General features: G+C 53.1%; 2 protein-coding genes across 3 annotated transcripts; one reads left to right on the forward strand and one right to left on the reverse strand.

Moving 5' to 3' along the window:
* Nucleotide 1: 1 nt before the first annotated feature.
* Nucleotides 2-9,601, reverse strand: QPCTL (glutaminyl-peptide cyclotransferase like). 2 transcript variants are annotated; one of them, XM_084771603.1, is made up of 8 exons: nt 9,471-9,601; nt 8,894-9,115; nt 8,288-8,431; nt 7,202-7,483; nt 5,243-5,395; nt 5,013-5,112; nt 3,594-3,710; nt 2-579 (listed from the first exon to the last, which is right to left on the reverse strand). In XM_084771603.1, the coding sequence occupies exons 2-8, from the start codon at nt 9,101-9,103 to the stop codon at nt 434-436; spliced, it is 1,152 nt and encodes a 383-aa protein (XP_084627729.1). In that variant the 5' UTR covers nt 9,104-9,115; nt 9,471-9,601; the 3' UTR covers nt 2-433. The 2 variants fall into 2 exon arrangements, with proteins under 2 accessions (XP_084627729.1, XP_084627730.1); XM_084771604.1 differs by lacking the exons at nt 3,594-3,710; nt 9,471-9,601 and having other exon boundaries at nt 8,894-9,187.
* Nucleotides 9,602-9,636: 35 nt separating this feature from the next.
* On the forward strand, nt 9,637-13,514 carry SNRPD2 (small nuclear ribonucleoprotein D2 polypeptide). The gene is made up of 3 exons (XM_084771605.1): nt 9,637-9,783; nt 11,314-11,493; nt 13,234-13,514. Coding segments are annotated over exons 1-3 (357 nt in total). The 5' UTR covers nt 9,637-9,781; the 3' UTR covers nt 13,409-13,514.
* Nucleotides 13,515-15,249: the final 1,735 nt, after the last annotated feature.

The raw sequence follows: 15,249 nt of genomic DNA on the forward strand, positions 1-15,249 counted from the left end.
GCACTAGCCACAGAGGATTCATTTGGTTGCTGGTGCTGGTCCAGGTGCCAGCCCGGGACACATCATTTGGTCCCTGGAAACTCCCGGACTAGTCATTTACTTCAGGATGGAGGCCGAACATTCCCTTTGACTTTGTTGTGCCATCAGTGTTCCTTGCATAGCCTTGGAGCAGGGTGACTTGCGATGGTTGTAAACTTTTTTTTTTCCGAGACAGGGTTTCCTGGACTCACTTTGTAGACCAGGCTGGCCTCGAACTCACAGCTCTCCGCCTGCCTCTGCCTCCCGAGTGCTGAGATTAAAGGTGTCTTGCGCCACCACAGCCCGGCCTTGTCATGAACTTCTGGGGTGAGCCTGGCCACCCCATACCGGCTCAAGGTGCCTGTGGCAAGTCCCCAGCGGGGTGGAAGGTCCCTTCAAGGCATCAGTCTGCAGGCTAGAGTCCCAGGTACTCGGCCAGGAACACGGCAAGGATGCGGCTCAGGTTGTGCACGGTGGGTGGGTGGAGGTTGGTCTCGGTGTCAGCGGGAGTGTGCCACACAGCAGGGAAGGGCGTGGCGATGAGGTGGAGCACCGGGACACCTGGAGGGGAGAGGATTCGTCCACCTGTTAGAACCCACAGCTGCTACAGAGCAACAGCCCCCTCGACCTCCAGACACAGAAGATAGCCCGTGACCTCTCAACTCAAGAACCTGGACATGCTAAGCAAATGCTGTACCTCTGAGGTCCATCCCCAAGCCCTGAGGGATGATCTGAAAATGTGAAGGTCCATACTGTGTTAAGAGAAGTAACTAGGCAGCAGGCAGGTACCTGCCACCAAGCCTGCTCACCTGAGTTCAATCCCTGGCACATTGTGGAAGGAAGAAGACAACAGGTCCCCACAAGCTGTCCTCTGACCTGCACCGGCACCCATGCATGCACACGCTCACACAGCACTCAGGAGGCAGAGGCGGGCGGATGGCTGTGAGTTCGAGGCCAGCCTGGTCTACAAAGTGAGTCCAGGACAGCCAAGGCTAACACAGAGAGACCCTGTCTTGAAAAAACAAAAACAAAAACAAAAAACAAAAACAAAACAAACAAACAAACAAAAAACAAATAAATATAATTTTAAAAATTGTAATTGCCGCCAGGTGTGGTGGTGCACGCCTTTAATCCCAGCACTCGGGAGGCAGAGGCAGGGGGATCGCTGTGAGTTCGAGGCCAGCCTGGTCTACAAAGCGAGTCCAGGACAGCCAAGGCTACACAGAGAAACCCTTGTCTCCAAAACAAAACAAAAAAATGTAATTTCCAGGTAGTGATAGCGCATACCTTTTAATCCAGCACTCGGAGGCAGAGGCAGGAGGATCTCTGTGAGTTTGAGATAAGCCTGGTCTACATAGTAAGTTCCAGGATAGCCAAGGCTACACAGAGAAACCTTGTCTTGAGAAACCACCACCACCAAAAAAAATTTAAGCCCAATACTTAGAGGGAGGTGAGTCTCTGTAAATTCTTTTCTTTTTCAATTTTTCTGAAGATTTATTATGTATGAGCGCTCTATCTGCATGTATACCTGCCCACCAGAAAAGGGCACCAAGTCCCAGTATAGATGGTTGTGAGCCACCATGTGGTTGCTGGGAATTGAACTCAGGACCTCTGGAAGAGCAGGCAGTGCCCTTAACCACTGAGCCATCTCTTTCCAGCTTCCATCTCTGTAAATTCAAGGCTAGCCTGGTCTACATAGTGAGTTCCAGGATAGACTGAGCTACATAGGGAGACTCTGTCTCAAAAAACCAAAGTAAATAAAAATGATTGCTTACATAACAAATCCAAGGATCTCACTACTGAATGACTTGTAGAGGCAGAGAAAGAGGTCCTTGCTTCTCACTAGATCTGTGTGAGGCAATAGAGCTGTGAATGACCTGACCTTTCCTTGCCTCCACTTCCCCAATGCCACCAAAGCCTGTCTACTCCTGCCATGCGTGTAGCCTAGGACTACATGCACAAGAAGCAGAACCTTTACCAGAGGACCCACATCTCCACCCCCAGGCTCATCTAAGGTAAGCATCTGCCATCATTACCCTTATTTAATCAATCATGTTTAGCGATTTGTTCAGAAACAGGGTCTCACTATTACTAAGTCAGACCAGGCTGCTCTCATTTTCCTTGTAGATTTTGGGGTGGCTTTTTGTTGTTGGCCAAGGGATGAGTGCAGCAGGTGTGGTAAGGGTGTGGAAGGGCGTTGGTTAGTACCAGATAATCTAGGCAGAGGCTCTACCACTGAGCCACGCCCCCAGCCCCTCACTGGGGGATTCTAGGCAGGGGCTCTACCACTGAGCCACACCCCCAGCCCCTCACTGGAGGATTCTAGGCAGGGGCTCTACCACTGAGCCACACCCCAGCCCCTCACTGGGGGATTCTAGGCAGGGGCTCTACCACTGAGCCACACCCCAGCCCCTCACTGGGGGATTCTAGGCAGGGGCTCTACCACTGAGCCACGCCCCCAGCCCCTCACTGGGGGATTCTAGGCAGGGGCTCTACCACTGAGCCACGCCCCCAGCCCCTCACTGGGGGATTCTAGGCAGGGGCTCTACCACTGAGCCACGTCCCCAGCCCCTCACTGGGGATTCTAGGCAGGGGCTCTACCACTGAGCCACGCCCCCAGCCCCTCACTGGGGGATTCTAGGCAGGGGCTCTACCACTGAGCCACGCCCCCAGCCCCTCACTGGGGGATTCTAGGCAGGGGCTCTACCACTGAGCTACGCCCCCAGCCCCTCACTGGGGGATTCTAGGCAGGGGCTCTACCACTGAGCCACGCCCCCAGCCCCTCACTGGGGGATTCTAGGCAGGGGCTCTACCACTGAGCCCCACCCCCCAGCCCCTCACTGGGGGATTCTAGGCAGGGGCTCTACCACTGAACTATAAGCTGTTGGTCTCAAATGTATGGGCTCAGGTAATTCTGCTAAGACTATGGTCCTGTGCACTCCTACTATTTTTACACTCATTTTATGGCTATGAGAATTGAAGCACAGAAACAGGCACACTGACTCACCTGAGTTCTAACCCTAGTAAACAATACGGTCAAGCTTTGCACCAAAGTCACTAGACTTGAACCTGTGCTCTCTTTGGGGAGCAGGGCAGTGTCCGAGACAGGGTTTCTCTGCGTAGCCCTGGCTGTCCTGGACTCACTCTGTAGACCAGGCTGGCCTCGAACTCACGGAGCTCCACCTGCCTCTGTCTCCCCTGTGTGCCACCGTGCCTGTTGAGCCTGGGCTTCTAACGCCTGTATTCCGCTGGGATCCTGCTCTTTGAATGCTTCCCTGTGTGTCCACAGAGGCATGTGGACTAGGGTCTATTAGTGTATCTCTGACACCTCTTTCCTCACCCACCTGCACTGAAAGAAGCAGTGAAGAAATGGAGTAGCGCTCGCTTGCCTAGCATGCAAGAGGCAGCACTGTCTGCTTGCTGGGCACTGGTCACAGCTCCCAGCCAAACCTTGGCTCATTTGCATATTGGATGCCTCCGCTTTCCAGGTGAAGAAATAAGAGGACCGAGCCACTCGCCAGCAGTCCCTAGTTCTGGGAAGGAGGCTTCCTTGTACCCCTGGCCCCAGTGAGTACCTCTGCGGAGGAAGGGGATGTGGTCGTCTTCTACAGGGCCAGGTGGCTCCCCGGGTTGGAAATACATCACTTCCTGGGGGTGAGACTGCAGTAGGTTCAGGCGGTGAAGGCGCTTCTCTGGGGGGGGGGGGTTGGGTGGGGATTAGAGAGCAAAGTGAGTCAGCAGTCAGACGTGCTACTCTGATACTGGCGCATGTGTTGGGGCTAAAGAGGGTGATTTACCACATGGGTCTTGGGGCTCAATCCCAGGTCCTCTCAAAGGGCAGCCAGTGCTCTGAACCCCTGAGCTATCTCTCCAGCACCATGTGTTTCTTTTTATTGCAAGTTTCCAATTCCTAGTCTCGTTTAACCCTTCTGTGTCCAGGATGTAGATGCCTCTATTTCTTTTTCCTATTTGTCTCTGTGTGGTTGGAGGAGGTCAGAGGACAACTTTGTAGAGTCAGTTTTCTCCTCCCAATTTTACCTGGGTTCTGGACATCGAATCCAGCTGCCAGGTTTTTGAGGCAATATCTTTACCCGCTGAGCCCAGTTTTTCACCCCATTGCCCCTATTTTTTTTTCAATGTATTTATTTAGGTTATCAGGTAGCTGCGGGCTAGCCTCATACTCTGTATGTGGCTGAGGATGACCGTGATCCTCCTGCGGTACAACTACCTCCCAGCATGCACCACCAATAGCAGCTATTACTTACTGTATTTTTTGGACCATAAGATGTACTTTCTCCCCATAAGTGGGTGGATATTAGGGTGCGCCTTATGGTCCTGTTGCTGTTGTTACTGTTTTTCTTGTTTTACTGCTCTAAAAACTGGATGGTTAGGTGCATTTTATAGTCCGAAAAATATGGCATTTTGAGATAAGGTCTTGCTTCGTAGCCCAGATTTACCTAGAATTGATAATCCTCTTGCCTCGGACTCTGAAGTGCTGAGGTGAACACCACCAGACAGCTTGTGCTAGCCTGGAACTCACTATGTAGCCCAGGATAGCCTTGAACTTGCAATCCCTTTGCCTCTGTTTCCTGAGTGTTGGGATTGCAGGCATGCAGTACCAGGACGGCCAGTTCACAGCTGTGCCCCTGTCAGCATCAGCACCCTGCTTACTTCACATATAAGAAATAGAGGCTTGGCCGGGAAAACCAAGCCAGGCATGGTGGCACATGCCTTCAATCCCAGCACTTGGGAGGCAGAGGCAGGTGGATTGCTGTGAGTTTGAGGCCAGCCTGGTCTACAGAGTGAGTTCCAGCCAGAGCTACACAGAGAAACCCTGTCTTGGGGGGAGGAGGGGAAACAAAAAAAGGATTGTACTCTCAGAATGACTACACTCGACCTTCATAAGATTAGTTTGCTCCTGCCCAGGGATGTCGAGGGAAGGCTAGATGAGGTCAGGTACCCGGCCTACCCCGGCCTTGGCCTGCCCTCCTTACCGATGCTCCTCAGCCGTTGGAACCAGCGGGCTGTGCGGGGGAAGTGACTGAAGAAGATTGGACTGGGTGCTCCCAGGAGGTCCAGAAGGACAAAGAGCTCCTGAGGGAAGGAGTCCAGTGCTACTGACCCTGCCCTCCTCCTCCCTCCCTCCTCCTCTTCCTCCTCCTCCTCCTCCTCCTCCTCCTCCTCCTCCTCCTCCTCCTCCAGAGCCCAGAGGCACGCGTCTTACAATAGCCTGGATCCTGGTGGGGCCAGGGCTGTGTGGTAGAGACTCCATGATCTGCGCTAGGTGCCGGGAGCCATAGAGAGAGTCCCGTGGTCCCCACTCCTTCAGGGCCTCCTCCCCATCCAAGAAGAGCAGCTGCAGGGTCAGAGGTGTGCCCTGTGGGAACAAGCCACCAGATGAGTGCCAACCCTTGGCATCGGCCCACCCATAAGCCCCTGCCTATTTGCATATCCCAGGCGGGGCAAACCAAGTGGCATCCGCAGCCCTTGGATTACTTTCTGAGGCAAGGTTTCACTAAGCTGCCCACGTTACCCTTCAGCTCAGTCTGTAGCCCAGGCTAGCCTTGAACTTATGCTCATCAGCACGCCCCCTATATTCCCCCCCCCCCCCCGCCAGTGTGTCTGAGGAGCTGTGGGATTACAGGCCTGTGCCACCAGGGCTGCTAAATTTCTCCATCGATGAATGGGACTAATAACAGTTCTAGTCAGAGGATCACAACTGAATCGAGGTCAGTCTAGTGGGTAAGACAGACAGACAGACAGACAGACCCACGAGAAATAACTGCGCAAACAGTGAAACACAGGACAAGTTCTTCCAAGGTCTATAGTTTCTGAGGCACAGGAGGCTGCAGGGTGATCTGGCCTACAGAGGCCCCTGGTTCTATTACATAGCCAGGGATATTTGCACTGACGAGTGAGTTGAGCCAGGCGGTCGTAGCGCACGCACAGACACAGAAGGTGGTAACAGGATAACCGGAAGGAGAAGCCAGGTCCATACAATCGTGGAAAGGACCATGATTAGAGGCAACAAGTCACCAGCACCATAAGGAATGAGCCGTGACAGAAAGAGACTTGACGGTGGTCTGAAATGTTAATTTGGGGGGGAAAAGCAGTTGGGGGGGCCAGCCAGGAAGGAGGAAAAACATTCCGTAAGAAATATGATCAGAGCCGGGCGTGGTGGCGCACGCCTTTCATCCCAGCACTCGGGAGGCCGAGGCAGGCGGATCGCTGTGAGTTTGAGGCCAGCCTGGTCTACAAAGTGAGTCCAGGACAGCCAAGGCTACACAGAGAAACCCTATCTCAAAAAACCAAAAGAAAAGAAAGAAAGAAAGAAACATGACCAGTGCAGGGCAAACAGAGAGGTCAGTGAGGCGGAAATGAAGACTGTGGGTTGGAGGGACACAGGAAGGGGTGTGGCTAGAGTGAAGTGGGGAGAAGACAGCTACGCATCTCATGGCTTCCCTCAGGGCTCTAGCCTACTGTTAGGATGTGATGGGGGCTGTGGGAAAGTTTCCGAAAGATCCCCGCGGGAGGCTGGGGCTAGCATGCAGGAAGCCCTGGGGTCCATCTCAGGGCAGCATCGACAAGACATGGTGGTGCATGCATGACTGCGACGTCAGCACTTGGGAGACAGAAGCGAGAGGATCACACGTTCCAGTTTATTCTTGTTTGTTTGTTTTTTTTGCTGTTGTTGGTTTGGTTTGGTTTGGTTTGGTTTTTCGACACAAGGTTTCTCTCTGTAGGCTTGGCTGTCCTAGACCCACTTTGTAGACCAGGCTGGCCTCGAACTCACAGCGATCCGCCTGCCTCTGCCTCCCGAGTGCTGGGATGAAAGGCGTGCGCCACCACGCCCAGCTTCAAGTTCATTCTTCAGTTTGATGCTAGTGCTGCCTACATGAGACCTGGTTGGGGTGGGGGGGGGGGCGCATCTCTGTCTCTGTGCGTAGAACATAGGTTGGAAAGCAAGGATGATAGTGGGGGTTGGAGAAAGCGAGTGTGACGGTGGGTGTGCTGGCGTGTACCTGCCATCTCGCTGCTTGGAAAGACAGTGCAGAAGAACAGCGGAGTTCAAGGCCAGCTTGGGCTACACACTAGGGAAACCCTATGCCCCAAAAGGAAAGAATGGCAGAAGCAAGTGAGATTGTGGGCTAGGGACAGGCAGCCCCCCCCGCCCCCCCCTCACCTGCTGCTTGATTCTGCTCAGCATCCCGTCAAGGGCCTGGACCAGCTCCAGAAGCAGGGCGCAGGGCACGGCCGAATCTGTGGCCCCCACAAAGGGGGGCGACCCAGGAGGGAAGAACTTAGAGTCATAATGGCAGGCGAGGGTGAGGTGATGGGCAGCTCCTGGGTCAAGTGTGGCCACCACGTTCCCGAAGTCCAGTGGCCCCAAGGGGGTGGAGGCCGTGAAAGGGTCCAACTCCACATGCCAGCCTGCTGATAGGGACCGCAACGTGGCCTCCAGGAACTAGTGGCAAGAGAGAGGTAGGAGGGTGGACAGGGACTGGGGAGGAGGTGGGGGAGAGGGGCCTTGTGACTGGGGCCACACAGAGCCCAGCAGCCTGGGTGACCAGAAAGTCCCACTTTGGCTTAGGTTGTTTCACTTCTGCTGAGAAACATCTGGGCGCCAGATGTGGGGCAACCACACCTCTTGATAGCAACAGAACTTGTCATGGCTTACGTTCGTGTTGAGACAGATTCGCACTATGTAGCCCAGGCTAGCCTCCAGCCTGCTGTGTAGCCTAGGCTGGCCTACAATTCCAGATCATGCTTTCCTTCCTGGATGATAAGATTATAGACCAGGGCGCCACACCAAACTACAAATAATTCCCCCCCCTCTCTGTGTGTGTGTGCATGCGGGTCCTCCCTCTCTTCCCCCTTCCCTCCCTCCCTCTTTTTCTCTGTCCTCTTGTTGAGTCTATCCAAAATCACATTTAGGCAACTCCTACTCGCCCTCTCCCTGTCTCTCTCCATGGTGCTGAGGATTGAAGCCAGGGACCTCCTAACTTGCTGCTTACACAGCCACACCCCCACGCTGGTGGATGCCAGACCAGCCTTCTACCATTTGAGCCCCGTCCCCAACCTCACATTGGTGGATTCTGATTGCTCTCCTGTTGATCCGAGCTATGACTTCCTCTTAGCAAGCTCTCACTATGTGCCAAGCCTGTCCTAGGACCCCCTGTGAAATCAAGAACGTCAGTGAAGGTCCCCATTGTGAAGATGAGGAAACCGAGTACTTAGGAATTAGTTCCTAAGAAATAAGACCCTTTACCTTTCTCACTTGGAGATTGCCAGGACTACCCGGGGGCCGCACAATCAGCAGGGGACGCAGGAAAGTTCCCCAGAGGCGCTGCGGATCCAGCTGCCCTACCACCAGCCTCAGCTTGGCCTCCGGAAGGCTTCCAATCAGCGGGGCCTCGATTGGGAGATGGGACGGGGGAGAGAAAAAGGAAAAAGCAAAAAGCAAATCATTTCCACCCTATCCTGGACGCCGTTGGCCACTAAGAACCCTGTGGCTCTTTTTAGTCTCCAGCATCAAAGCCTTCGAGGATATATCCTAGATTGGGACAAAGTCTTCAAAGCAAATCTGGTTCAGCCTACCGCAGCCGTGACAGGGAAATCGGAACACGGAACTCTTTTAAATAGATGCCTTGGGGCGTAGAACTTAAGATCTACCAATGTTGTTATGCGGAGCCATCATCTTCGGAGACGGGATATTACAAAACAAACCTTATTCTGTTGGGAAGGCGCATACGCTCCAATGATGGATAAAGAAAAGGCACATGCGGCAAGGGCCATACGATACAGCCACGTTAACCTGAGACTACACGAAGGGAAAGAGGGAAGTGACGGTGCTGGGCCCCAAGCCAGGCCTCACCCGCAGATCCTGGCTCCGTGACCGCTCCTCAACTCCAGGGTGCCAGCCATTCCAGACGCTGTAGAATGCCAAACCCAGGGCCAGCAGCAGCAGCAGCAGGGGCAGGAGCTGCACTCGCGGCAGCAGGCGGCGCTTGGAAAACGACGGTGGCTTCATGAGGTCCCGATCCCCGAGACGCTGCCGGGGCCACCTGCGGCTCCCGGGACTCATGGCAGCTTTGGCCTGAAACCGTGCTTTGAGTTTAGGCCAAGATCCGCCTCTTAGAGGTTACAAAACCCAATAAAGAACCGGAGTAGCTGCATCGTGCCCCCCCCCCCAGACGATTGCGATTGGCTCACCTAAGCGTCGCGCAACCCAAAAGGCCCACCCCCAAGGAGAGGAACAGCCAATGAGCTGCATCCGTGTGACACCGCCCCCGGGTGCGGGGCCACGCCCCTCACGGATGTAGATCAAAGAGCCGTCGCTCAAGGAAAAAGGGGCGGCACCCACCCTTAAATCAAGCGGCCGATTGGCGTGTCTGAAACCACGCCCCCAATAAAAGGGTCGGGCGCGTATTTGGAAACGGCCTTGCTTTTACCTCCTTCTACCTAAACTGCCGGATGGGGAAATGATTCGAGTCAGACCCGTTTGTGCTCCTCTCAGTAGTCGTGGGCAGAGACCCCTATTGTGATCCTCAATGGCTTTGAATCCTCCCCGTAGGCATCTTTCTACAGCGCAGCGCCGCCTGAGCGGTCGCTATAGCAACAGACCACGCCCACGCCCGCCGGTGCAGCGTTGCGCAGGCGCCGACGGAAGTGAACCGCAGAGAAGGAAGTCCCGCCCTTCCGTCACTCTACGTCCGAAGCAACGCGCTTAGAGCGGGAGTGATCTGCGAGCGAAATCTTCACCATGTGAGGCCGGGCTGGGCTTCGGCGGGGGCACACGGAGGTGGAGGGGGTACAGTTTAGCTAATTAACGGTTGAGATGGGGGTGCTCAAAGCTGGAGGAGGTAGAGTTCTCCAAGCAAAAGTGGTGTCTTTTCTCCTGTGGGTATTTGAAAACGGGCATGGGGCCCTGGGCGGATCATGATGAGTTCCGGAGAGGGGGCAGCTTGACTCCATAACGGGCGTGGGGCTCTTGTAGGTACTGAGCCCTTGTGGAAATAAACTGTAAGGGGAAAGCCCGATGGCACATGCCTAGGATCCCAGGCCTGGAGAGGCTGAGGCAGGAGCATCGCGAGTTGGTGGCCAGCCTTGGGCTTCATAGCGAGACATTCTCCAAAAGTAACAGGAATTTTCAATGGGAGCGGTCCTTTTGGATAAAGAGCTTGGCGAGGAAGGAAGTTTCATTAGAAACAGTGAAAAGCATGGGGCTTAATCAGGATATAAATTAAGAGATCACACAGGTGCCTTTTCGACCCGATTTAGAGACGGTTAAGAGGAGCAAGCTACTACAGTGGTTTGGGGTGTTTTATTCATTGGGCGGCTGTTATGGAGACTGCGTGTAAGTTAGACACATGGTGAATACAAAAGATCCTTGCCACCAAGAAAAGAAAAATCTTAGTGGGGCTTGTAAAGAAGTATGGGGTAGGAAAGCCATAGAGTAATGAACAGGTATAGACGGTACGTTAGGTGGTCAGGGATGTGAATGAAGAATTGAGTAGGAAAATAAAATTTTTAAAAAAAATGCCAGTGGTAGCACAAAAGCACACTCTGAAAGCACAATGCTTGAGTTGGAGATTTAGCTCGTGGGCCGAGTCCTTAGCTACCATGGTTACTGGGTTTGGTGTCCTCAGTTCCACACAAACTGGGCATCATGGCAAATGCCTGCCATCCCAGCACTCTGGAGGCAGAGACAGATAGTCAGAGTTCCAAACCAGCTAGGTTTATACAGCGAGGCATTGGTGGGCGGCTGGGGGGAGGGGGGCAGGGGAGGGCTCCAGGAGAGAGGTGGTGGAAGTTTACGGCGTGGATAGAAATAGCCAGGTTCTGGATATATTGTGGAGGCAGATTATAAGATGTGAGGACCTGATGTAAGGTTCGAGTGCGGGGCATGATGGCTAACCCCTGTAATCCCAGACATTGGTCGGTCGAGTCAGAATTCAAGGTCATCCTTAGTTACATAGCAAGATCAAGGCTAGCCTGGGCTATATGAACCCCTGTCCCCCAAAACGGAAGACAATTAAACAGTAGAAGTCTAGCCTAGAGAAACCCTGAATGAAGTGCCATCAGTGAAGGTAACAGGGAACGCAGTGGGTGGGAAACGCTCGGTGGTTAGATAGTCTGGAGCAGGCTAAATCGGAAATGTCTCTTGTACCTCTAGAAAATTCTGAGGCAGGGTAGGGTGTTTGGGGGCCAGGGCAGGGAAGACACTGGACCATGTGGCTTTGATCACTGACACTTCCAACCTGAACCAATATGGCCCGTGGGCTCTCTATCCAGGAGTCTCCTCAACAAACCCAAGAGCGAGATGACCCCAGAGGAGCTGCAGAAGCGGGAGGAGGAGGAATTCAACACAGGTCCCCTGTCGGTGCTCACACAGTCGGTCAAGAACAACACACAAGTGCTCATTAACTGTCGGAACAACAAGAAGCTGCTGGGCCGGGTGAAGGCCTTTGACAGGTGAGGCTGGCGGGGGAGGCCGCAGCGGGTCTGAGGGGCCTGAGGGAAAGGTTACTTCAGAAGAATCGTTGTAAGCCAGACACCGTGACAAGGCAGCTCTAACGTCAGCACTCGGGAGGGGCGCCGTGAGTTGGAGGCCAGCCAGGGTCACATAGCATGGCCCAGTCTCAAAAACATTAGAAAATAGGGGTGCTTAGTTTTGTTTTGGGGGTTTATTTTTCTAGTTGGTTTGGTTTTGGGGGTCAGTGTTTGTGGTTGGTTGGTTGGTTTGTTCTAAGGCAGTGTTTCTCTGTGTGTAGCCCTGGCTGTCCTGGAATCATTCTGTAGACCAGGCTGACCTCAGACTCATAGAGATCCGCCTGCCTCTGCCTCCCGAGTGCTGGGATCAAAGGTGTGCGCCATCACACCTGGCTAGTTTTTATTTTTTAATCTTTTTTATCTGTGTAGTTGTTTTGCCCGCACATGTGACTGTGTCCTGTGTGCATGGCTAGTTTCTTCAGAAGCCATCAGATCCCCTGGTGATGGTGGGAGGCGTCCTTGCCAAGTATCTTCGAACGTTTTTCTAATTTGTTTTATATTTCTGATCTTCCTACCACCATCTCCCAAGTGCCAAGATTACAAGCACGAAGCATACCATCCTGCCTGGTTGTTTCAGTTAGCATATAAGTTGTGCCAGGCAATGGTGGTGCCTGTCTTTAATTCAGCACTTGGGAGGCAAAGGTAGGCAAATGTCTTGAGTTCGAGGACAGCCGGGGCCATGCAGAGCAACCCTGTCTCAAAAAAAAAAAGGCTTTGTTCTGGTTTTGGTTTGGTTTTTCGAGACAGGGTTTCTCTGTGTAGCCTTGGCTGTCCTGGACTCACTTTGTAGACCAGGCTGGCCTCGAACTCACAGTGATCCGCCTGCCTCTACCTCCCGAGTGCTGGGATTATAGGCGTGCGCCACCACCGCCCGGCTCAAAGGCTGCATTCTGATCTAGTCATACACATCTATTATTGCGCTTTGCTCGCATTTGCTGTCCCCACGCAAGCGTTTGTGGAATGAACGAATGCAGATGTAGACACGTGGCCGCCTGGCGACAGGACGGGACAGTGCAGCACCGGAGTGCACATTGGGAGCCGTGTCTAACCCAGGACCCTCTGGGTTTTGCGGGGAGCAAGTGCTTCTCTCCTGCTGTTTCCCTAAGTCCTTAGAGTTAGTAGCAGAGGTGGGGCCATTTTGGTTCCCTTTTACTGTGCCCCGGTCCTAAGTGCTTCCGAAGCACTGTATTCATTCATCGAGGCTTCGCGTCAGCCCTGTGAAGTAAATCATCTCCATTTCAGGGGGGGGAAACTGAGGCACAGAGGGACCAAGGCCTTTGTTGAAGCTTCAGTTAAGAACGGTCTGGGGGTGGGGGTGGGGGTGCTGGAGAGATAGCTCAGAGGTTAAGAGCACTGGCTACTCTTCTAAAGTTCCTGAGTTCAAGTCCCAGCAACCACATGGTGCCTCATAACCATATATAATGAGATCTGGTGCCCTCTTCTGGTGGGCAGGCACATATGCAGGCAGGGCACTGTATACATATTATTTAAAAAAAAAAAAAAGAACAGGCTGAGATGGTGTTTACAGCCTGCCCGTCCCCACCCTGGAGCCTGAACCTTTCTCCATGTCTGCTGCCGAGGGATCTCACACAGTGCCAGGGGAGGTGGGCTCTCAGAACGCGCCCCCTCACTCCAGCCTTCTCCCCATCCCTGCCCCACCAGGCACTGCAACATGGTGCTGGAGAACGTGAAGGAGATGTGGACCGAGGTCCCCAAGAGCGGCAAGGGCAAGAAGAAGTCCAAGCCTGTCAACAAGGACCGCTACATCTCCAAGATGTTCCTGCGCGGGGACTCAGTGATCGTGGTGCTGCGGAACCCACTCATCGCGGGCAAGTAGAGTGGAGGCCCCTCTCCCATCTGTGAGAGCCCACTGTCTCGCTGCCCTGCCAAGCCCTGCCCCAGGAGTGGAAATAAAGCCCTGTGTGTTTTTGTTTGTTTTCCAATGGTCTTGTCTGCCCTTGGATCTTGTAAACAGGTAGGTGTGTGTGCGCGTGTGAGCACATTGTCACGGCTAAGCACTAGCACAGGGTCCATGACCCGTGAGTAGTGAGGCGTATCTCTGCCACATCTGTGAAGGAGACAGTCTAGACAGAAACAACCTTAATGGATGGTGGGCGGAGAGGTGCTCTGACAAATCTGGGGGGATGCAGGCGGGTATTGTAAGAGGATCATGGAAGGGCCCTGCCCTGCCCTGGGCTGTGCAGACAGCCCTCTGCCCCTGCCCTCTTTAAAGTATATATAAAGCATGCATAGTGTTGTACCTGTATGTATATCTGTCTCTGGTGCCCACAGGGACCACAAAGGGAGGCTTGGGTTCCCCTGAAGGGAGTTACAGATAATGGTTGCTGGGAACCGAACCAGGGTCCTCAAAAATGCAAGTGCTTTTGACTGCTGAGTCATCTCTCCAGGCCCCCTAACTGTCCTGTTTTTTAAGACATGGTTTCTCTGTGTACCCCTGGCTGTCCTAGAACTCGCTTTTAGACCAGGCTGCCCTCAAACCCAGAGACCCCAGTGAGTTCAAGGCTAACTTGGCCCAGACAGAGTAAGTTCCGATTCAACCAATCCTACACGGAGATCCTGTCTCAGAAAAACAGGTCAGGGATGGGGTGTGTGTGTGATGGATGTAGATCTTTATGCCAAGCCTATGATCCCAGCACTTGGAAGACAGAAGCAAGTGGCTCTCTACCTTTGAGGGCTGTCTGCTCTACACAGTGAGTTGGAAGACAGCCAGAGCTACACAGTGAGACCCTCTCTCAAAAAACATTTATTTCTTACTGTGATGGTACACATTTTTGTTTGTTCTTGTTTTCGAAACAGGGTTTCTCTGTGGAGCCTTGGCCGTCCTGGACTTGCTTTATAGATCAGGCTGGCCTCGAACTCACAGCGATCTGCCTGCTTCTGCCCAGCTCTGCTGTTTTAAAGGTTAGTCTAAATCTAACAAGTTTGTGTCTTTTATTTGGAAAATAGCTGGCTTAAGAATAACTGCTACTATAACAATTTCCCATATTAATTAATATATTCAGAATAATTCATGCTCTGGTGACCTAAAGAGCCACAGTGGGCACTAAATATGACTCCTGCACCTTTACGTCTTGTGTGCTCTTGTGTAGTCCAGGACTACATTGAGAGACCCTCAAAAAAACAAACTAAAGGTCCTTTAATCCCAGCACTCAGGAGGCAGAGGCAGGTGGATCTCTGAGTTCAAGGCCAGCCTGGTCCACAAAGCGAGTCCAGAACAGCCAGAACTACAAGAGAAACCCTGTCTCGAAAAACCAAAATAAACAAACCCTTTTTAAGCCATGCAGCCCAAGCTGGTGGGCAGTGTCAGTCCGCACAGCTGCCCTGGATTCCAGCTCTTTCACCCAGGAGTAAGGCTGGATTAGGCCTTGGGGCCTCAGGCTCCGGTCTGCCCTGTTGTATCAAGCACTCCTCACCACACATGGAAACTGTTTGCCTGCCTGTCTGACGGGGAAGTTTGCAGTCTTGGTACCTTTCTCTTCTCACTCCCGTTTCCTCACCTGTTCACACACCTGGTGGCCCAAAGGGTGCTTTTATCTAGCTTTTTAAAACTTTACATGTGGGGCCAGGCGTGCTGGTGCATGCCTTTAATCTCAGCATTCGGGAGGCAGGAGCAGGTGGATCGCTGTGAGTTCGAGGCCAGCCTGGTCTACAAAGCCG

The sequence above is a fragment of the Acomys minous genome (genome assembly GCF_964271855.1).
Source record: "Acomys minous genome assembly, chromosome: 20".
Taxonomy (NCBI): domain Eukaryota; kingdom Metazoa; phylum Chordata; class Mammalia; order Rodentia; family Muridae; genus Acomys; species Acomys minous.